Source organism: Tiliqua scincoides, chromosome 3 (genome assembly GCF_035046505.1).
Source record: "Tiliqua scincoides isolate rTilSci1 chromosome 3, rTilSci1.hap2, whole genome shotgun sequence".
Lineage (NCBI taxonomy): Eukaryota > Metazoa > Chordata > Lepidosauria > Squamata > Scincidae > Tiliqua > Tiliqua scincoides.
In genome coordinates, this window is record NC_089823.1 from 75,522,156 (window position 1) to 75,546,614 (window position 24,459).

General features: G+C 43.5%; 1 protein-coding gene across 1 annotated transcript in view; it reads left to right on the plus strand.

The window, feature by feature from the left end:
- The window catches only part of PCYT1B (phosphate cytidylyltransferase 1B, choline), a 28,590-nt gene extending 19,123 nt beyond the window's left edge, over positions 1 to 9,467 (plus strand). Inside the window, exons 6-8 of the mRNA XM_066621886.1 lie at positions 3,781 to 3,923; positions 4,732 to 4,920; positions 9,255 to 9,467. Of these exons, the coding sequence (XP_066477983.1) occupies positions 3,781 to 3,923; positions 4,732 to 4,920; positions 9,255 to 9,467 (545 nt within the window). The remainder of the gene's footprint in view (positions 1 to 3,780; positions 3,924 to 4,731; positions 4,921 to 9,254) is intronic.
- The last annotated feature ends 14,992 nt before the right edge of the window (positions 9,468 to 24,459 follow it).

Consider the following 24,459-nt stretch of genomic DNA (forward strand, 5'->3'; position numbering starts at 1 on the left):
CCTGCATTTGTATTAGTTTTTCCCGTCTAACAGGGTTAGCAGCATGTGCACAGGGGTGGTTTGAATCAGCCGTCTGAATATACAACTAGAACATGTAACTCGGAAAAGAGGGGAGGAGTCAGAATACGCACTGAGCATAAGCATGCACATTGCTACTCATATGGGCCCATTCAAACTCTAAAGTATTATCAAAACTGGCCCTGTGTCTTTTTCATCAGTCAACTGGAATACTGTATGCAATTATTTTATTTAATCAATGACTCCCGGACTCTGTCTATTAAGAGATTTTGAAATAGATTTGTATTTCTGTGGTACTGTTTCAGTATATGGCCAAACCTCAACATCCGTGGCCATGATTCTTTATAGGGCTGGCCACTTTTCTTCCTGACAGAGGCTATGTGCCTTTTAACTGTTGAATGACAAAAATTGAGCATTAGTGGTGTTTTTCTCAGCATGAAGATACAGTCATGAGAAAAACTGTGCCTATACAAGGGCTGTTTATCTCAGTGAGCATAACTATGTGCAAGATCGCAGTCTAAACTGTTTTTTAAAAATAGGGTGCATTTAAAGTTCAGGGCTCTTCTATTCTTCTTAAATGTTAGACTTCCTAAAACGATAATTTAAGGAGGCATGGATATTCAATGCTTCTGAAGTCATGGAAGCTTGATTGTTCATAGGGTGGAACTGTACATTACAAGAAACAGAGCTGCCACTTTCCCATGTCTCTTTCACCCTGCTTCCCAGTTGCAGCATAACATTAATAATGGCATGATGTCATCCTGGTATTTGTTTCCTGCCCACATCTTCTGACAGCTAGTTGTGTGAAGTGGGAACATGGCAACATGTATTTCAATAATGTCAAATTACGCTTGATGTTATACTGCTGTCATGGTCTCGTTTGGGGCAAAAAGAAGGCAGACGATCAGATTCTAGTGATGGTATCCTGAAGGGCCAGAGGCTGATTATGTGGTTGAAGATTGGGTTCTAAAGCAGTCAGACAAGAAGACAAAGTGAGTTGAGTCTGTTCAGCACTATCTCAGACATAAAGCTCAGCCTTGAGGAATCCAGCCTCAGGAAGTTCTTATAGTGGCCCAACAGAGACCCTATTGGTTCTCCAGGTCATCTTGACACGAAAACCATTTCTTTACTCCTCCCACCCCCAGTGGTATAGCTAAGGGGGTGCAAGGGGTAGCAATTGCACCGGGCAATAAGCTTGGGGGGGGGCAACAACTGAGCTTGACACTAGTAGCCAAAATTGTGAAAACCTTGATATTTTTGAATAATACCATCATGCTATATACCATTCAATGCAAAATTTAATACAGAATGCAGTGAAATAGATCACGTCAAAATATTTCTATTCTGTCAAAAGTTATAGCCAAATAACCAGAAAATAAAAACACAACTCCATTATGTAACAAAAACTGGATTTTCTTAACTCAAAACTGACCAATGTGACTGATTGTTCCAAGAGCCAATTAGGCATTATTATGAGACCGCAGGGAACCAGTAAGGTGTTAATATGGGGGGAAGCCTGGGGGGGGGGGGAGGCTGCAGAACAAGTGGGTGGTGAGCTGCTGGAGGAGAGATGGATTTCCCCCCATTTTCACTTTTTTTAAAACCTGGGTGTGACGTCACTTCTCGGGCATAATTTTGAGCTTGGAACCAGGCTACACTATCATTAGCTATGCCACTATCCACCCCGCCCTTTGTTCAGAGCTGGAATCAAGGACAGAGCTATGTAGTGGTAGCAGTAGTGGAGCTGCTTCAGTCTGCCACTGCTGAGGAAGACGAGGCGACAGTGGGGGAAGAAAAAGGAAAAAAAGAGGGAGTCAAATGGAGAAAGAAAGGAAAAGGAGGGGTAGAGGCTTTGAGGGGGACCCGGTGGGGCCGGGTGGGGTGAGTGATACCTTGTCTGCTGGACTTTGCTGCTGCAGTGATCTGTTCTGTGACTGCAGTGATCTCTTCTGTGTATTTTGTTTTGTTTGTCTGTGTTTAGCTGGTCGGATGACCGTAAATAAAGTATCTATCTATCTATCTATCTATCTATCTGTGACTGTCTTTAGTTTCCCTGCTGACTGCTGTCAAGGGGGTACTGCATTACAGCAAGGTTCAAGTCACCCAGTCCTCCGCCTTACAATATTTCTCAGTGGTGTAGAGAGTAACATTCCTGAGCCTTTTTTGCCAGACTTCACCTTTGAGACTCTTCTTACCTTACAATTACATATTACTGAGGAAAAGAGAGAGAGATACAGCAGTGGCAACTCTGTTTCTTGTGCCACCCTGAAAAGTGATCGTTTCTGAGGTTCCATTCTTCAAAGTGCCAGTACATTAACAATACTTTATTGTCTCATATTGATTATATACTGAAAGTATTCCTTCATTCTCCAACACTATATATATATTTTTAAAAAAGATGCTTTGCTGTCTTTTCTTCATGTTGTAATCCTTCATCACAGCAATGATGATACTCTGGATTGTGAGGCAGTGAACTCCATACCTTCTTAAGGAGGACGCTCATCTTTCCACTGTCTTTATTGGGCTAAGGATTGAGCCCAGGAGAACAAATTATATCGCTGTGTAATCTCCGAAACCTCTTTAACTTAAGTTGTTATCAACACAATTAACAGTGCCAAAGACGGAAGTAATTAAACCTTCCTCCCAGAGCTTCATGGAGAATGCCACTTCAGGCTGTTGAGCCGAGGTTTGCCTCATTTGGGAACTGAAGATTATAAAGAAGCAAAATATAATTTGTCCTTTTGATTGCTGAAGGCTTCCAGGTGGAGATTTTGATGAATGACTCAGCTTATATACTCATCTCTGTTTCTTCTGTTAAGCCATCCCTGCCCATGCCTGCTACTTGAAAAACAGTGAGAGCTATTGTTTAGGGGTTTTCTGTCCAAAAGCTTCAAGGTTTCTTTGGGCCCAATCCTATCCAACTTTCCAGTGCTGATGCAACCATACCAAAGGGGCATGTGCTGCATCCTGCAGTGCAGGGACAGTCATGAAGTCCTCCTTAATGTAAGTGAACATTTATTCCCTAACTTCAGGGTTGCATTATAGCTGCATCTGCACTGGAAAGTTGGATAGGATTGGGCCCTTTGTCAGTTCCTATAATTCTGCAGAGTATCTTTTATATGCATGGAAAACTGGCTTAAAAGGACAATGGTATTTATGTTAGGCTGAGGAAAATATGAGATGAGAACATGAGCTGATGTCATTATAATGGAATGTAGAATCTTAGAGTAAAAGTGTTGTTGTTGTTACAAGTCAATTCATGCAACCTGTGGGTGGTGATTGTTTCCACGGCTACCCAATGTGGTGAAGTTTTGTCACAACCACCTGTAGGCTATGATGACACAGCCATAGTAACCAAATATTTGAAATGAAAATCAGTATCCAGAACCAGGTCATTCTGACTCAGGGCCCAGTCCTATCCAACTTTCCAGTGCCAATGCAGACATGCCAATGGGGGTTGTGCTGCACTCTGCAGCAGAAGAGCTGTCATAGAGGCCTCCTCAAGGTAAGGGAATGTTTGTTCTCTTACCTTGGGGTTGCATTGCGGTCGCATCAGTGCTGGAAAGGTGGATAGGACTGGGCTCTCAAACAGTGATGCATACAGTCAAGTTGTTTTCTCTCTTTTAGCTGTAGGCCATTACAGTTAAATATTTGCTCAACAGGCAAGAATTGTTAACGTGAATGTACAGTACAACCAAAAATGCTCATACAGAAGTTGGAGATTTTTCATCTTGTCTCTCTTTTTCTTCTCCACTTAATCAGGTATGTTTGTACCAACTCAGAGAACTGAAGGCATCTCAACCTCAGACATTATCACTAGAATTGTCCGTGATTATGACGTCTATGCTCGTCGCAATCTTCAGAGAGGGTACACTGCTAAAGAGCTAAATGTTAGCTTTATAAATGTAAGTGCATCACCTGCTCTTCTTTTTGACTTAAGTCTTGTGCAAAGTCTAAACTGGGTTAGAAAAAAGTGAGAGATGAGCTGGAGAACTAAGATCCAGTTTGTTTTGGTATTAAAGAGATACTGTATTGGCAGTTTCCCATTCCATTTGAAATTATGAATTCATGCTAGAACTCTGAATCAATATTTCCCATTCATGTTAGACTTCTGAACGTCTTCCGTTCATTCATGATATTTTTTTTAATGGGATTTGGGGAGGCAGTGTATGCCGTTACATATATTGATATTACACCTTTGTTTTGCTAAGTATATATGAATTGGAAATCTACTTCTGTGCTCATTTCCTATTATATGTATATGTGTGAAAACAGACCCATGCTCATTCTGCACTATCAAGTGATAATGGGCAGAGATGTACACAAATTGACCTTCTTACACTCCTGTACAACTATCTAGAAAAAGTGATGGGTGAAGTTATCAGCTTCTGTTTAGGACATATCTTATGATTCCTATTCCAGCAGCCTGCCCTCAGTTATCCTGTTTTGGAATGCATAATACAGTAGGTCCCCACTTTACAGTGGGCTCACGATGCAATCAAATCACTTTACAATGGACTCTCCATGGCAAAATAAAGCTCACTATATGATAGGTTATTCGATGTACAATGGGCTTATGATTGTCGCCAGCAGAACCTTATGGGTGATAGATAAGCCAATCTGCGACTACAAGTGTTTGGTAGTGTCGCATCCACTGTGTTGGTCATGCCTTATAGCTTCTTGATTTCTTTTTATTTTCTTTCTTTTTACCAGGAGAAGAAATACCGCTTTCAGAATCAGGTAGACAAAATGAAAGAAAAAGTCAAGAATGTGGAAGAAAAGTCTAAAGAATTTGTGAATCGAGTGGAAGAAAAAAGTCATGATCTCATCCAGAAATGGGAAGAGAAGTCCAGAGAGTTTATTGGCAACTTCTTAGAGCTGTTTGGCCCAGATGGAGCTTGGGTACGTATTTCACTACTCTATATGTCAGTGTTTCTCAAACTGTGGGTCGGGACCCACTAGGTGGGTCGCAAGCCAATTTCAGGTGGGTCCCCATTCATTTCAATATTTTATTTTTAATATATGATGCTACCATGGCATGTTGACTGCTCTGGGGAAATGTTAAAGATCTATTCTTTTAACAGACTACTCTGTATATGCTTTTAACAATGACAGTAAATGGGATTTACTCCTGGGAAAGTGTGAGTAGGATTGCAGCCTAGGATTGTAAAAAAATTTTCCTTCTTGATGATGTCACTTCCAGTCTTGACATAACTTCCTGTGGGTCCTAACAGATTCTCATTCTAAGCAGTGGGTCCTGGTGCTAAAAGTGTGAGAATCACTACTATATGCTATTTTATGTGCTTTGGATTCTGTGTGTATCTGTGCGCACGCATACCGCAGTCCACGCTGAAGGGCAGTCTGAGAAGAATGCAGTACCACCAGAATTGTCCCAATCTGATGAACACAGGCCCCCCTAAAATCTCTAGGACAACATTTCTCAACATTTGTCCCCTACCATACCACTTTGCATGGTCCACCTATTGGAAGTACCACCAGAAGTAACTGCAATGATGTCATCACCAGTTACTTCCAGATTGGGAGACCAAATGCAACACAACAAACATCAGTAAGAGGGTCAGGGTGGAGAGGAGGGCATTTTCAATCATGCAAAGAGTGCACACTGAAGCTCTGCCTGCCAAACCAAGCTTCCTACTGCTGCTTGTTGCATTGTGTTACAGATCTTGCTTCCAAGTAGCTGGGATCTGGGGGTCCTGGAAGTATCACCGGATACCACCTTAAGTACCACCATTGGTATGAGTTCCACTCAAACACTGCTCTAGGAGGATTTCCTGCTACATGTGGGAGTTGGACTAGATCAGGGGTGCTCAAAGTTTTTGGCAGGAGGGCCACAACATCTCTCTGACACTGTGTCGGGGGCCAGAAAAAAAAAAAGAATTAATTTACATTTCAAATTTGAATAAATTTACATAAATGAATATATTAGAGAGGGTGAATGAATGAATTCAATCCAGTTTATGGTCCCATTCACCCTAATAAGGAGGGATCTTCATGCCAGTTTATGATCCCATTCACCCTAATAAGGGGGGATCTTCATCCCAGTTTATGATCCCATTCACCCTAATAAGGGGGGGGGATCTTCATGCCAGTTTGTGATCCCATTCTCCCTAATAAGGGGGGATCTTCATGCCAGTTCATGATCCCATTCACCCTAATAAGGGGGGGGGATCTTCATGCCAGTTTATGATCCCATTCACCCTATTAAGGGGGGATCCTCATGCCAGTTTATGATTCATTCACACATACACAAATGGAGGGGGGATCTTCCACACTTTCACATACATATACCTGCCTGCTCACCTGCCTCCTCACCCTACCTCCTTCACTCCATTTGCTTGGGCTGCCTGCCTGCTTGCCCAGCTGCATGCCTACCTGCCTGCCCATGTGCTGCTGCTGCCTGCCTGCCTGCCTGCCTGACCAGCCAACCAGCCCTCCCTCCCTCCCTCTGGAGGGAGACGTGCTGCAAGCTGGGCTGGGCTACCCTCCCTCAGGATCTCTCTCTCTCTCTCTCTCTCTCTCCCCTGCCCTCCCCTGGCTCAGTTTGCAGGAGGGGAGGGGAGGGAGGGGAGGGGAGGAGAGCTGAGCCAAACAGAACTCAGCCCAGCCCATGGGCAAGAAAGAAGAGACCAGCAGGCAAGTGCACAGGCCTTTTATAGTGGGAAGTAACGTGAGACCTGCAAGTCTCAAGTTACCTTCCCACTATAAAAGGCCCTGCGCACGTGCTGGGCTTGTCTTTCCTTCGCTGCCACTGAGCTCAGCGGCAGCGTGGGAAAGCAAGGTGCAGAGCTCACGCAGCAGGCCAGCATGGGATGGGGTGAAGGCCGAGTGCCCATTGGAGGTGGGGGGACCCCCTGGGGGCTGGATGGGGACCCTCAGCGGGCCGCAAGTGGCCCACGGGCCGAAGATTGGGCACCCCTGGACTAGATGACCTTGCGTTTCCCTTCCAACTCTATGATTCTATGAATGCATAGAATCTATTTCCCCCAGGGCCAAACTGTGTTTTACATTAAGCACCTTATTGACACTTGTGTGCTTGCTTTTCTAAATAGCCATGGAAGGTCCAGTCAGGATTAGGATTGCAATGTGGGAGGAGAGAGGGATTTACTCACTGCAGTCTTGATCAGGGTTCCTCACGACTGCTGTAGGCCCTGGTAGGGAAGCTGCTGTTAGCACCAAATAGCAGTAACGAAGTGGAGAGGGAAATAGCAGTTGTGGGGATCCAGTGACCTAGAAAAAGACTGCAGTGGGACAAAGCATTCAATCTCCTTTCCCCTCGTACATTGCTTCAGTAGTCTTAATTGCTCCTCCCACCAGCTGCTATTAAGAAAACAAAAACCAAGCATATCATGTGCTAAACAAATGTGCAGATTGCCCCTCAGCTATTCCCCCTTCCCAGTTCTTTCCACAGTTTTCCAGTTTCTTCTTTTGTAGGGAATAACTCAGGACTAAAAGTCATTTTGCATGCTAAAAGCTGCTATCTATATGTTGTATTCACACAGAAATGAATCCTGAGGAGGTTCAGGTTCCTTTTATGGATTTGGCGGCATGCTTCTTTTTAGACTGAAAATTCAAAGTGAAAAGCATTTTTGTTTCTCCTGCGACTGATAGCAGCAGCAGCCACAGAACAGCAAACTGGAAGCGATTTTACATGAAGGCCTTTGTAGAGCCAAGTCATGTAAAATTATCCAGTGAAGAGTGAAATCAGAACTGGCATTGTTCCAGAGGAAAGCTTAATGACAGTAAAGCTGAGGTGTTGGAGGGGAGAGGGAAATTAAGTCCATGTCAGCAACTGTAAAAGGTGAACTTTTAACGATAACTTATTATTACTGTCAAAATTATTATTAACATGTCCATATCAGATGTTGTTTTCAGTGTTGACAAGAGATATACAGGAATAGTTACAAGCATGTTCATTTCTCATATCAGAAATATGCATCCATTAATATGCTATTATTCTAATAATTATTTGTGAAATATATAATAAGCTCATACCACTTCTACAAGGCAGCATGAGGAGTGTGTAGCGCATTTTATTTAAAAAAAAATCTTAGAAGCTTTTATTGTACAATTAGCCCACATCTTTTGTGAGGGTTACATTCTGAGGTCAGCACTAAAAACATGGTATGAGAGGCATGTGGAAACTGAGGAAACAGCAGCTTCATTTTCCCATTTCAGGTGCACTCTGGGGCATAAACATAGAATGGTGGCCAGTGCATTTTTTAAACTGTTGTTTTCCTATCTTTTGTGGGGGGGGGGGGAGGATGTCATGTGCATATACTTCAATCTGCACAAGTCTATTGCATGTACAGTGCCAGCCAATTTAAAGCTTCCTGTTGAACCCAAATGCCCACCTATAGAGGACGCTCCCTGCCCCTTCTCTGCATGACTGACTAGTCTGTCTTTGCCTTCTTCCAGTTAGCCTCTACTGGAGCAAGTAATTTTGTTGCACCTATGCATCAGGTGCAATTAGATCCTTCAATTACTCCCACTGCCAGGATGCAGTAGAATGAGGTCCTCGGAAGCGTGTCTGGAACATATGAAGAAACACTATGAGGTTGCAGGCTGTTCTTACTCTTCCAAACTCTAAAAGTAAACTTGTGGAGGGGGGTCAATAAATGAAGAACGTTTCCCATGTTTGTTCAGGAAAAGTCTGTCTTGAGCAAAAAAAAAAACTTACAGGTGTATAGACGCAAAACAATTCTGATAAGAAAAGTCTTTTTTGGAAGAGTGAGAAGGACTGGAGGGGCATTTTACATTCACACACACACACACACACACACACACACACACACACACACACACACACACAGAGTGTTTTAGAGCAGTGGTCAAATGTTTGGCTTGTTGTGAATATTACTATCCAGTCTGAGTATTTTTGCATATGACACCAAAAGCTGCCTTTTGTTTTTAAATCTACAATGCAAATACACATCCTTATTTAATTTAGAAACAGTTTTCTGTTCCACATGAACAACAATCACACAGCACATGAATACCATGAAAAAGCCTTTCACATTTACAGCAGGAACATTACTAAAATAAAATGTTTGGGCTTGGGAACTGCGTGTGAGCAAGGATGAAATCTCTGGATCTCATTCTGCTAAATTGCCCTAGTCATTTTTGCAAAATAAACTGCTGATCTTTCCCCCTCAGAGTGACTCTCCTACTCTATTATGTCCATGCATGTCTGTTTTACTTTTCTGTTTTCCTTCCAGAAGCAGATGTTTCAAGAGAGAAGTGGGCGCATGCTCCAAGCCTTGTCTCCCAGGCAAAGCCCCACAAGTAGTCCAACACGTGGACGATCCCCATCAAGGTCTCCATCTCCCCCTTCTCCTTGGCTTTTCAGGAAGACTTCACCTCCTTCATCTCCAAAAGCTGCCTCAGCATCCATTAGTAGCATGAGCGAAGGAGATGAGGATGAGAAGTAAAAAAAAGTAATAATTACAAAAAAGGGACAAGAGACACAGATGGCCCACAGATTCACTCATGAAGCGGGGAGAAGCAAGAAAATCAATGCATGGGATGTTTCTGACAAGGGAAGAAGTGCCACATGGATACTGGATCACTGAAGGTCTCAACTATAGCACAGGTACATGCTGAAAGGGAGTTGCAAGACCAGCAGCAAATGGTGAAAGGATGTGAAACACCTGACCTCTTTCCCAATACTTATGAACACGTTACTGTGCGATTGCTGCTGCTGCTGGAGCCACTGAAGGAGTTCTAAGGAAACTTGCACTGAAGAAGAACCTGACACTTTTTTTTCAGAGGACCCAAGCTGGTATGTGGTATTGATGGCAATTCCTTTGGCTAGACAAGACACAGTTACTTTTGAACTCCATGTTTGCTAAAACCTGGGCCTTACAAACAAAAAATGACACTGTATAAAAGCAGCAAAAGCTGCCACAAGGGAGAACAAGAAACCCCCAACTCAAGCCATGCCACTGGAACTGAACTCCCTGTCTTTCAGAACTGCCATACTTTGGATCTGTTGATTTTGTTGAATGTTGCTTGTTGAACAGGCTTTTGTACAGGGCAAGGTTGTTTTAAGGTGAACACAATTTTTTTTTGTCCACTCTTACTATGTTTTACTAGTGCCTCAATGCAAACATTTTTCCTGTGTTTTCTCCCTAGCTTTGCTTAGAAAGCTGTATGTCAGAGAGTATTATTCTTGTTGCAGTTCCTTATCTGGGAAAAATCCTTTATTTTAACATTACTCCACAGTAAATCCAAGGTCCAGGCTGGTTCCAATGTAATATTTCATTGCTACAGAGTGGCTTTGTTCAGTCATTTTGAGAGATACTTGCCTATTCAAAGACAAATGAGAAAATGGCTCATCCATAGCACATGGTCAGATTTTCTTGTAAGCCAAAGCTGGGCTCATGAAGAGATCAAAGTCATGGGGATGCTGACCCATTATGTTGAGATGAATCCATAGGAGTGCACAGGTAGTCCCATGAAAGTAAAACATTGCTTTAGAATTGGCTTTTCATTAGGCAAATCTCTGGACTGGAACATCTCTGCAGTACAAATGAATCTGATAATAAAAAATGTTTTTTTAACAGGAAAGCATGCCCACATCATATGCTCTGTACACTCACTTATGCAGTGCATAAGTGCACAAAAGAAACTGAATATTCCTGTATAGACCCAGCCTAGGTTCTTTTTTGAAATTGCAGTAACTTTTCTTGTTGGGCTTTCCATGCCTGTCAGTGATGGCAAAGCCAAACATGAGAAATCTGCCTTGTAAAATCATGTAAATGGGTAGAGAGTAATGGATATTGGGGTTTTGTTTTTTTCCAAGTTAATTCTCATGTCTCCTAAGACAACAGAATTAAGAATGGCTCTTCTCTTATGTGTAATATATTCAAGTCACCATCATGTTAGCTATGCCACATGGAATAGGAACCTCTAAGAGAGGTGGCGGTTATTGATCAAACACAGGGCTTCTCAAACTAGGACGTCACGACACCCCAGCCTGAGGGCCCTGGACTCTTTCCCCTTCAGGGGCAGGGGCAAGGGAGAGGCAGGATTGCATCACTAATGGGGGTGCAGGGACTTGCCAGTCTCTGCTGCAGACTCCCAGGGGTGCAGGGAGCCCTGCTCAACCCTCCCTAGGACTCCCCAGCCTTCAAAACGTGAAAGCGGAGCAATCACGCTCCACTTCCAACTTTGCAGAACTGGGGCTTGATCGCTCCATTTTCACTTTCTGAAGGCTGGGGAGCCCTGCAAAGGGTCACACAGGGCTCCTCACACCCCTGAGAGGCTGCTTCAGGAACTGGTAAGTAAATGCCAGTCCCTGCAGTCCCTGCTGCCTTCCCCCGTCCCCACTGCCTTCCCCGCTCCCACTCAGGCACTTACTGTGGTCCTCAAACTCCTTGAGAGTTTGAGAACTGCAGTTCTAACTGAACTGAAGTGTAACTGTAACAGTAACTGAAGTGTCTCCAAGCTGCCTTCCAAGTTCCTTCCTTTCTGAAAGGACCCATCAAACAGAATGCAACCCATCATCTACCTATAGCAGCCCACTAGGAGCTCTGGAAACCTCCTATTTTTGCTGCCTAGCTTGTAATGCACGAGCTCAGGAGTTGTCAAGCATCTGTCACATTACGATAAATGGTTACTGGCTTGTGTTTGACTTTGTAGGTCACATGTTGTGCAAGTTTGTTCTAGAGATTAAAGATTTGGCTCATACTCACAGAGGTTGCTATACATAGTGTAGAAAAAGGCAGAGATTTGAAGCATCAAAGTCATTTTAGGAACAAAACTACCTAGGCAGGACTCAAAACAATCTATGGCCAACTGGTTGATCCCATTCTTATCTCAGAAGTCAAATTCTGCATTGTACTACTTTATCCACACAATAGAACCTTAGGGCAGCCAAATGAAATAATAATGAGCCCCAAGCCAGTTAAACATTAAAAGCAAAATTGGGGTGGTATTTCAGAAAAGCAAAAAGAGAAAATGCATGTGACAGTTGTAAAATTCCAGTGCCTAACTGGTGTGGTTGTACACCTCAAGGTAGTGGTAGCAAAAGAATAGCTGTTCTTTTTGGCTCAGTCCATCAATCTAGAATCAATTCATGTGGCTGGTGAGTTCTTAGAAAAGAACCCAGAGTCTGAAAATAGAAGGAAACAAGTTCTTCAGATGTCACAGAAATAGAGGGAAACAAGTTCTTCAGATGTCACAGAAGCAGATCATAAACAGGGGCAGGTTGTTAGATATGAACAGGTATCATAAGGTTAGCTCATGTTTTCTAAACATGGAATTCAGCCAGTTCTTAGCATGTGAACGCACCAGCTGCCTTTGTATACTGTATACTGAAAGGTTGTCTTGGGTTGATTCTGTGAGGAGTTACAATTCCACACTATTATAATGTTTATACAGGTGGAACCTGTTTATCCACTGATTTTACATCCACATATCTGGCTCAACGTGGGCTCTTTGGATACACGTTGAGCCAGACTTGGCCCAGTCCGCCTCCGGAGGGTTTTCTGAAGCCCACAGAAGCTGTGAATTTTTGCTCATAGCCTCTGCGGGCTTACGGGGGGGAAAAAAACGCTACTTCCACTTTCCCTTGGGAAACCAGAAGTGATGTTTTTATGCCTTTTAAGGCATTCTGAAGCCCGGGGAAGCAGCATTTTCCTTAAGGGCCATTCTGAAGCCTGCAGAGGTCGTGGGCAGATGCACGCGGCCTCTACGGGCTTCAGAAAGCCCTCTGGAGGTAACCTTTGGAGGTTTTAAGATGCTGAAAGATGCTGTGATTTTCTTATCCATGGTTTTCGTTATCTACTTGGGGTCCAAGAACGGATCCCTCATGGATACCAAGGCCCCACCTGTACTAAGAGTCTCTCTTTGCTTGGTGTCCATTGAAGACTCTGTGGCTGGCTTTAGAATTCACTAAGGAGCATAACTTTTCAAGAAATGTCCCCGAATAGCAAGAATAGGCGGAAACAGTTTTATATATATCTCTTCTGAAGATGAATCTGAGCTGTTTACAGGAATAACAAATTAACTACTACATCACTTACATTGCATCTTATGTTATTGATGCCACAGCCTTTGTGGTAATGGACATCTGCATGTGAGAGAAAGGTCTGATTAAAATTAACCCCCCACCCCACCCCCCGTGTTCACGAAGCATTCAAGGGGCTGTCATGTTATTCCTGGGTAAGGGGGACTTGCTTATACTACACACCTTTATAAGTCTTCCTATTAGAAATACTGTAAATCATGATGAGAACCTCACTGGTGCTGTTCACCAAGAGCCCTACTTGGAATGAGAAAGGAAATGTTGACGTTTCAGAATATTTCTTCTTAGCGGGGCTCTTTAGCGGGGAAGATGGGAGAATGTGCATGTGTGGCTCTTAAATCTAAAGGAAAAAAACTCACCGACTCCACCATTTAATATTTTGTATACCTCATAATCATAATGTGATTTACCCAGCAGCAAAGCCTTATATATGTACACAATGTCTTTGGCTGAGAGAGAGGCCAACACTTCTGTTGCCATGACGCTAACTTCCATAAGCAATTTCCAGCACTGAAAGAATATCCTACCTTATGTTGAGCCACATGTGATGTTTTTAAACCTTTTTGTCATCATTGGTCTTTTTTATTTTTAATGAGCATTGTCTGAATGTGTTCCAGGCTATTTATGGGCCCAATTTCCATGTGGAAAGTAAATAAAGTACAATGGGAAGTGCATTTACTCTGTTTATTGTTGCTCTGAAAAATCCTTACTTAAACACACTTACACACACAGATTGGACCAAGATGGCCTTTTGAATGTCCCATTTAATTGGCAATGGGCAAAAAGGTAGATGCAGGAGAATTAAACAAGGTTCCAGTCGTCTGGCGCTTGGCAACCTACCGCTTCAATTGACTTTTCAGTAAGTGCTGGTAATGGGAAATATAATGGGTCTCCATCAAGAAATGGAAGTTGGATATTGGCTGATGATTTTACAAAGACATCTGCCAACCAGTTAGTTTCCTATAGCCTGTCCCTGATTCCTAGAGGGCATGAGAATATTGGTGAATTTCACTGAATGGGCCACAGAAGGACTGAACAGAGTCCTTTACTTTTTTTTTTTAATTGCCTTCTCCAAAAGAGGTGAAGCACAGAAGGTAGAAACAGGTGTGTGCTTGTTTGCCAAGAGACAAATGGACACCAGAACCCTCCCCTGGCTCATACATGGGTCTCTCAAAGAGGGACATTTGTAAGAGTATGCCAAGAGTCCAACTGAAAGTGCATTCACCTCATGTTACTCCCATTGGAATTCATGCATTTCAAATACATACTGTAGTTGAACCTCCATACTTGTTTTCAGTGGAGGCCAGTAAACATGCAAAACAAATAGCTATGATGAGCATTGCCTGTGGTAGCCATGGGAGTTCTCAAGTTATCCAATAATGGAATAAACATCTCTGTTCTTTGGTTTGTACCCATTTCCAACAGGAACAATAGACAACATCCCTCAACATCCCTTCATCACCTTTTTATAATCTAATTATAAATATGCTCTGCCAGCACTAGTTAGACTCTCTAGTCGACACACTAAAAGCAGGTTATGAAGAGGGAGAAGGTTAGACACGATAGGCATACGTGGGAGGCTTCACAGGGCCTTTTGGAGACAATAGTCCCAAACTGGAAAAATGTTAAAGGAGAACCATCCAAATGATGAAGAAGAAACACACCCTCCATTTGGCAGGGCACACCTGTAGGGCATGCACAGGATGCAGATCTGAAACCTTAGCCCTCCAAGTATGAACCTGTTGCCCTCTGGTCTGTATTTGAATGCTACAACCAAAGTTCCACCACACCTGGCATCCAAGTAAGATGATCACGTCGCAAAGCAAAATGACCAGTGTTTGTTTTGCTCCTAACAAATGAGCTCACCAAGCTGAAAGAACGAATGAACGAACTAGGGTCGCAGCCCTAAAAAGTGCAAATTTGTGCTTAGACGACTCCAAAGAGATCAAGCAAATTACTCAATATGTGAGGAGGGATGGGGCTGCCTCTGTCGGATAATTGAGGAATCCCCCTATCTCAACCTTCCAGCATCTTCCTTTTCCTAAAAACATTGGTTGAATTGGGAAAATTCCAATTTATGGCTTAGCACAAAAGGCAAGTACCATCAAACAACCTGCCAGAATGCATGAAGCCCTCCCAAATTCTTTAAGGTGCACTATAAAATGCATCAGATGCACAGGAGGTATTAACCAAATATTACCTAAGCCAATTTGAATACGAAAGGTAAGAAATTCCTGGAGTTTTCCTGTGTATTGGTTGCTAAAGATGCCCACATGGCTCCCTTTGCCTTGGCAAACCAAAGCTCCAAAACCACTGAGGCATAGCTTCTCGAACCAGATGTGCAAATAGCCCCAAATTCCAAAAGTGCACCTTCAGAACACAAGACAGAATGTTGGCAGTTCCATTTTGCAAACCCAGAACATGCCTGGCAACAAATAAAGCACTAATGCACAGGCAGTGGAGCACAAAGGCCTCTGAACTACACCTCAAAGTCCATTCTGTCCACCATGGTGGAATCAACCCCTAGCCAGCCCTCACATTTGAAGACTAATGCAGACAACAAGTCTGCTGGAAGCCATCTATATCCTGCCAGTGTCAAGCTCAATGCCCAAAACATCAGGCAAGGAGATCGACCCTCTGTTTTGACATAGGCCAGTGGGAATCCCAAGGGAATCCATAAGGACCACAAAACCATCCAAAAGCCGCTGGCATTGATTAAAACAGGCAGGGTTCATAAACAAAGTACAGGTCCAGCCTTGTTATACGTGGATTTTTTATACAAGGATTTGACTCAATAAGAATGGCCCCTGCAAATGAGAAGGAATGTGCTGATCCCTGCAGAAGGGAAAAAATGCACCCCTTTAAAATCACAGTTTAAAAAACTGCTTTTTACTGTTGCAGAGAGACAGTCATACAAGTGATTGCAGGTATAACCTAAGTATCTACAGATTTTTCTATCTCAAGCGGATGAGAAGGGATTAAATTAGGATTTAATCCCAATTAGAAAATTAGGATTTTCTATCTCAAACTGATGAGAAGGGATTAAATTAAAGGAAAACAGTTGATTATACCACTAAGATATGCCCATTGCTTTTCAGTTGCAGAGTTGTTGAATAATGCCAGAGAGGCAGCCCACTGACAATCCATCAATCTTCTCTCTGCAGGCTTCACTCCTCCCTTCCCCCTGAGCACGTGAAAGAAGACTAAATGGCAGCAATCATCACCTTCTCCATTCTTTCCCCCTTGCTAGGGCTCCTGGTGAAGGGAGGGATTGCTGCCAATGAAGCCTAAGCACCTGGAGAGAAACTGATTGCCTTTGTGTGCATGACAAAGGTCAGCAAGGTTGTTTTTAAATCAAAGGAGCAAAAACACTTTGTTTTTAAATTGATTTGCTATAGTGGGTTTTTTGCCATCCACTTGAGTTCTTGAAACCCTTCGAATAATGAGACTCAACCTGTAGCATCAAGATAGTGGGCAGTAGAGCACAAACTCTGTCTACACAAAAGCAAAGTTGAAGATGAATACCAAAAGACAAAAGCAATCAGGATGAACAGGCAACAAATTAAAGGTTGACTTGATGTCACATTTGGCCATGAAGGCCTTAGAACCACAAGACCTAAGAATTGTAACTGCCTCATCAAAAGAAGTGTAACAGATGGAGCACATGTGTGACAGTATACCATCATTGACCGATTACCCCTAGGGAAGGGCAGGTGATGCAATAAATGAAATTCCTCTTGGTGCCTTTTCCCCCCCAAAGGGGGATACCTACAAATTCCTAATGGGCAGCATGAGGAAAACAAAATTAAAATTAGACTGGGGGAAAGGTGCCTCAGAAGAGCTGGGAAAACTCCAACCCAACCCCAGTTCCCCTTAAATGCCCCCCCCCGCCAACTCTCTAAATACATGTTTCCCTTTTAAAAAAAATATACAAAAAGGATAGAAGTGGCAAAGCCACAGAGAAAAATCCAGGATGAGCCTTGATCTTCCCAAAGTTCTGCTGCAGGGGTCCATGTCATGTTTGTACTCTTGGCAAAGACATGAGGCACACTGAAGAGGATGAGGGCAGACCAGTTAGTAACAGCCACTAAGTTCTACATCCTCATTCAAAGCACCCATTCCAATGCAGAGAAAATTCTCCTTGCTTCGCATAACAGCACAGGCAGGGCACAAAATGCTCCCTCAGCCTAGGAAGGCCAGGAATGGCATTCTGCTCAAATAATTCCGATAATAATCACATGTTTGCTGAACACGAGATCAGCGATACCTCCCAGAAAAGGCCCTTTGCTCTACAATGCTAAGAAATCTGGAAATTATTTTCCCATTGACGTGGAAATATTTTTTTAATGCAAGAAGAGTCGTACAGCACCTCGTTTGCTTCCTGGATTGCAACTCTTCCCAAGCCACTGTCAGTCAAGTGGAAATACAGTTACATCATTCCTCAAATCAGTCTTGTCCTGGGGCCTGCATCTCTTGGAAATCACAGTGCACAGCACTGCCATCAGCCAGGGGGGCTTCCTTTTCTCTTCTGAATCAATCAACACTTTGGTGCATGGAGTCAGCGGGACGCAGGTATTTGACTCAAGCTGTCAGCTCATTTTGCAAGGCCACCTAGGAATGTCTATCAGTGTCCCTTGCGGCACACAATTTCAAATTAAGTAATGGGCTATAGTTACTGAATTGCCACGCATTCTTGAAAGTTTGCGCCACAGACCAAGCTGGAAAGAGACTCCAAAAACAACCTAGCAGTATCTGCTAAAAGAAGAGAAACTTTGCGTTTTGATCATTTATTTCATAAATCTGATACAATATTAACCTTGTCCTCTTTTACAATAGTGTTTTCTTCTTCTCTGACCATACAAAGAGTACCATAAGTATAATGTTATGATGCTTGGAGAGTATTCTTTTTAGGCTGATGGGTTGCTGTAACATTATTCCATTATGTAATGTTCATAATTGAACATTATTCAAAGAGGAAGGCTCACATCAAAAGGACTTGGCTGGGACACCTTACTGTATGTTTGGGTGGGATAGTCTCATAAGTCAAACATGGAGAAACTTATATATTGCCGCAAAGGCCTCCTTTGTTAACCAATCCTTAATACCAGCCTGGGTTTTCCCTCAGTAAGATTATCACACCGATCTTCTTCTGTGTCCACTACTTTCCATTGATGGTGCAAACTTAGCTTCCTGGGGCTGTCCCCTCCCAAAAAGGGTCAAGCCTTGGCCAAACCCTCTCCACCATGATCCTCTCTTGCATCTGCCCCCTAGTTGGCTCAGCTCTCCACCTTCCTCTCCTTCAGTTCCTCCTTTCACTTCAAGCTGTCAGTAGCCTCATCCCTCTTTCTTCAGTCCTTTCTCTGTCTCACCTCCTCTGCTGTTTACCTCCCTCGTTTGTCCCGTTCACCTTCCAGTCTCCTTTTGTCTCCATCTTCTTTTCCTTCATGCTGAGACTCCTCCTTTTTCTGGTGCTCCTTCTCAAACAGCTATGCATAAGCGTCAAACTCAATCCCCTCCTCTTCAGCCTGATCAGTTCTCCCCAGTCTTGTTCTGCCTGCTACCTCTCTGCTCCACCTGCTGTCATTCTCCACGCTCTGTCTTTCATTCCACTATAGTTTTCCCCACATCTCTCTCTCTCTCTCTCTCCTGCTTTCTCCTCTCCCAACCCATCCCCTTGTCCTCTTCTTATACCGCCTTCTCTTCTTCCTCTGCCTCCCTTCTCAACACCCCCATTGCGTCTCTGCAAACCAGCCACAAGGGATGACATCATAATCTCACAGCTGGTCTTGCAAAACCAGCCCATCAACACTCCCCCCAAGTATCTCAGAGCCATGAGCAGAGCTGCCATTGTCACAATTTTCTAATCATGATGGTGGACAGTGGGAGCTCCCTTCAGCTTTCATAATGTGATACCCATCTGAGGCTATGGGGAGAGGCAACAAAAAAGTTTGGAACCTGTTTGAATTTGAAGAGAGCCAAAGATAAAAGACTTGAGTGTTTCTAGCAGGGATGAACTGGAGTGTAGGGGCAACTATGCTAGCTGCTTATAAGAGTATATTTGCCACCACTATGTTTGCTTGTATATAACAGCAATATTAGAAAAAGCTTAAATTTCAGTGCCTTCTTGCCCACAGAAGCATTCATTCTGCCTGGAAATTCTCACTAATTGGGGTAACAGTGTTTTATTTCTGCTCAAAGAATGTTCTTAGGGATTTTCCACCGATTTGGGCTACAAGTCTAGAAAGTGACAGCAGGTAGGCCGCCTGGCTTGTGCTGTAACTGGCACAGGGTTGGAGGTGGTTGTGGCACAACTCAGGGCAAGGGGATATTTTTCCCCTTACCCTGAGCACTGTCCCAGCCACCTCAATGGGGCTATTTGGATCTGTGCCAGCTAAATCACTGGTGCAGAGCTGAGCAACCTGGTGTTAGGCCAGGCTGCTCAAGAGGGGGGCTAAACCTCACCCCCTCCCCAAGCCCGCCCCACCCACCAGTCTGCCTGCTGTCCACCCTCCCCCCACCCCGAAATGCTCATGAACGCCCTCCCCCCTCCCACTCCAAACTCCTGAGCAAGTGGCCCACAGAGTGAGCATATCTTTGCCAGCTTGCTCTGGCACAGGGAGGCCAGCACACACCCTTGCACCAGCCTCCTGACTCCTACAGTGGCACGAACATGCTTTACAGCATGTTTGCAAACCCCAAAGCAATTTTGGATTGCGCTCCAAGAATATTATGACCACAAAGTAATTCAAAGTCATTGAAAAGTCAGTAAATCACAGAGTATAGATTTGTTAGAATGTTTCGTTATATTTTTGTGACTTTGTAACCCATATCAATCTCCTTTTCTTCCCATACTATCTTCTATTTGGTACAATTGGAGCTCATTTTTTTCCTCCATGGAACTCCAAGCAGTTGCAAGCCAGTCCCACCCCAGGGCAACTTTCTGACCTTCATGGTTGGGCATGGATATGAACCTGGATTTCCCACACCCAGACAGAACAGATCAGCCACCCTGCCCCACCAGCTCCCTTCAGTTTTCAAACAGAGGATGCCAAGAGAAAGAACATAGTTTATAAACATGGCAAAAATGTTATCGAGCAAATTACCAATTTTTTCCCCATTTCTATATCAACCTCTAATCACGTTTCCCAAATTCTTTCATTAAACAGTAAATTGAACAAATTAAATGTGAATGATTAAAGCCATCATCCACTTATGAAAAGTAGGTTCCTTATCATCTCCTCCCTATCACTGAATGGTTGGCAGTGCTATAAAAGGGTACTACTGAACAATCAATACCATCTCCATACATAGCATATGCATCTGGGGCTTGTTTCTAATCCCACAGGATGCCAGCAGACAAAAGGACAGTATCCTTTCTGTAGCACTTCTGATTTTAAGAATGTTCGCTGCCCTCAGTATGTAAGTCAAGGAGTTTCAGTTTTTTACAGGCATTCCAGCAATTGGAGCACTACAATTTATGATTACGTCAAGTGTCAACAAATCCTATTTATGCAAATCTGCAACAAATGGAATCTGATGCTTATTTTAAGATGTAAAGCTATTCATCATTACTGAGGTGATTTATGCTGAGTTGACTTTTCTGATTGGGCTTACTGAAGGGCCTCAGGTGTGCATAATATTATTGGGAATATAACCAACAAGGAGAGTATTTTTTAATATTCATACTGTACATGTTGATAAATTAAGAGCAGCAAAGAGAAGACTTCTTGCTTAAGGATGATCATTAGCCTAATCAGACTCTTTGTAAGTCAAACGGATGCAAATCATAGTACACATTTCATCAAAAGTCATGAAGTTGTACGAGTATTTAAGGAGGCCACTTGTGGTAGGCGAATCTGCAGGACAAGGCACTGCTCATCTGCTCCAGCATCATTTCATTGACAGTGTCCAAATGACTACTCAAACCAAGAACAGACAGTCTCCAAAAAGCAGACAGGAGACAGATTTAAAGTGAATTCCTTGGAATGCTTACCCAGCAGAGATATCTAATTTCCATTTGAATATTAAGCCTTCAGAAGGCAATATACAAAGATCAAATTACAAGGAATGGGTGATGAATGCAGCTGGGCTATGTTCAACATCAAAACAATTCTTCTGTCACAAAAATCAGCAGCACAGTTTAACGTCAGTTATGAAGTCTTGCTACGCTGAACAAAATCCAAGCATCAAGTGAGCTTGTGCAATCAAGATCACAGCATGGACAGGCATTTGGTAAGTGTGCATGTTTACATGGGTAACTGCCACTAACAATATCACAGGCACTGTCCTACAGATATCTCTGGGTTATTCCTGCAACAACATTTCTCAACCGTCCACAACTGCAGTAGCTTGAGGAACAAAAGAATTGCATTTTCCCCCCACACACCAAGGGCATTTCCATGCAGGATTTTAGACCCAGGCCACATGCATAGTACATCCATGGGAAATCACATTTGTGAGTCATATGCGTGATTATCAACCCACGTGGGACTTACAAACCTCACATTCAGTCCCATGTGCAGGTTTATCCATACACTAGCTGCACTAGCCCCTCCTCCTGTGCTGTCAATCATCCTTCAACTGCTCTCCTGTGTCTGCCTGCCTCTTGGCCGCACTTGTCTACCAAAAGGAGTGGGAGTTTTCCCTTAAGGTGTTGCCCTTGTAAGACCAGTAAATGTCCTAGTTAAGTAAGTGATGTGGTGGGGAGAATGGTACAGCGACATCTGCACACTTTTTGTTTCCCCTCCCCATGCATGGAAACTTTAAAAAAAATTTTCCCAACCTTTATTAGTGAGAGAAAAAATACAATCAATTTAAAAAAAAACAACGAGCATGAGAACATTACATCATGTGCACCAGATTATGCTGGCAAATTATGAAATGCACTTATCTGAAGCTGCTCCAATCTATTCTGACTGCTGTGTTGGGAGTGATAGATAGGTGCAGGAGACTGTAACTGCATTTCCACTCTTAAGTCCTGCAAGTTCTCCATGCAGCAGTTCATAGGTGCCCATCTCACTTGCCCATTGAAGGCAGTGTTGCCAGTAAGGACCACTGCAGAGATGGAAAGCCAATAGACTCCATATACAGGCCAACTCATGAGCTTCTGCCCAATAATTCTTTGGGTAATTCTCTGCAGCAGCCTTTGGTGGGAAAATCAATGTGCTTGAGGTCTGGGATGATGTCCCGTGGACAAGTGAATACCACATGTGTAGTACAGTCCACCATGGAAATTGGGGACAAGGTAAGGCTCCAGCTTACTCAGAAGTTGACCCCAATGTGGGAGATGATCACCCTTGAAAAACAAGTTGCCATGACCATTTTCAGACTGGTGTTCTATTCAAACTGCAGGACACTGTCAGGTCTGTATGCAGTCAGCATTTCAACAGCTGTTGCTCTCTTTGCAGAGGTCTGTAAGGCCATCACAGAGACCATGATGGGGTGAGTTATAAGATTTGATGATTCTAAATCAGTAATTGAGGGATTCTGCATGAAAGGCTTTGCAAATTGCATTGCGGCCCTGAATGGAAACCACATTTCCATCCTGTGCCAAAAACTGCTGTCCAACAGTTACCTGCACTGCAAGAGTACTACTCCATCAATCTCCAGGGCAGTTGTGGACTCTAGGTCAATGTTCATGGATAGTTTTGCAGGGCATCCAGCAGATGTCATAGCGCCTGGGTCCTGTGGACATCCCCTTTGTTCAAGAAGATGGTGGAGGGTGCTTAGGCGCCCAATGTGGCAGAGGAGATACATGGGGTTGCTATTCTGCCAATGATAATTGTGGGAGGGTGCTGCCTACCTACTGCAACCCTGCCTTATGAAGCCATTATCTCCCATTCCAGAGTTGAAACATTTCAGCTACATCCTCAGCTGGTGCAGGATAGCAGGGAAGAGAGTCTTTGAACAGTGAAAGGGACAATGAAGGATTCTGCTTAAAAGGGTAAACTGCAACAAATAGTTGGTGCCAGTGATGGTGACAACTTGCTGCATTCTGCACAACATTGGCCTCTCTCAGGGAAAGGTTCTTCTGGACCCAGACCCACCCCTTGCACAGAGGGATGATGATGCAAGCTGCACCCTGCCCTGAGCCTGTTTTGGAGACAGAGCGCCCGAGGAGGCTGCAGAAAAGATCAGAGATGCTCTCTGCAGCTACTTCATCAGTAAGTAATTTGTAATTCATGAAAAGAGATGGGTTTTCTGAAACAAACAAAGGTTAGATTGTTCCATTAACTTACTGTCATCTTACTTATTAATAAATGTTCCTGAACGAATCTAAAGTTCAGTTTGTGGCAAATGGATTCAAATTGTAAACAGCTCATTGTAAATGCACATAGAACACATTCAAGCAAATAGGTTGACAGCTAATGTGGCATGGTTCACAACAAGAGGATCACGTGGTCCCTCGGTGACATAATTTCCTAATATTCCCCCCCCCCCACATTGTGGTAGTACAGACAATTTCTGCAAAGGAAAGTCCAGTTTTAAATAGCATAGTTTTTGTCTTTATCATGTTTACCTCGAGTAGTTTTGGAGCTGAAGATGTTCCCTTCAGCCCAGCCCAAGCATCTAGTCTAAATGATTTAGGGTGCGATCCTAACCCATTTTCCCACAGTGACATAAGGGCAATGCTACTCCGAGGTAAGGGAACCAACATTGCTTTACCTTGAGGAGATCTCTGTGACAGTCCCCCAACTGCAGGATGCAGCACATGCCACTGGCACAGCTATGCCAGTGCTGGAAAGTTGGATTGCGCCCTTAGAGGTATAAACACTCCCTCATAAGGGAAAGAGAGCTAAACATTATCAGAAGTCTGCAATCACAGTCTGGAACCTAGGCAACCATCTCTCTGTTGTTGTGGCAGATGGGGCTGATACTGCGATCTCCTGCTGATGTCAGCAACCTCCCAGGCATGTCAGCATCTTCCTCAGCATCTGTTTCATTGTCCATGTCCCTCAGCATGGTAGTGCATCTCTTCTCCTGCACCACCTTTGTACCACTCATCTGGGAAACTACTACTCTGTTGTCCCCACAGAGAAATTGGTCAAGAATGGTATGTCCTTGAGTGGCCAGAATGGTTTTTTTTCCTCTTTCACCTTCTCTCTTTCACCTCCCAAGTTTCTTGGTATTGCTCTTGCATGTGTCAAGGCCCATCAGGTTGCCTATTTCCTTGAACTTTGAAAAGTAGGGGAACTCCTTTACATTTTTGGTAACTTTTGGCAAGAGCTGTCTGAGCAGCGCCTCTTCCCTCCAAATGTCTCTGAAGGCTTTCAGTTCCTTCTCATACCTTGAAAGATTCCTCATATTTAACAAATCACAACAGGAAGAGGAAAAAGGGGTCCCCAGAATACTGCATTGAGGAAGGAGTACAGCAGGTCTGCAAGTGACTGCCA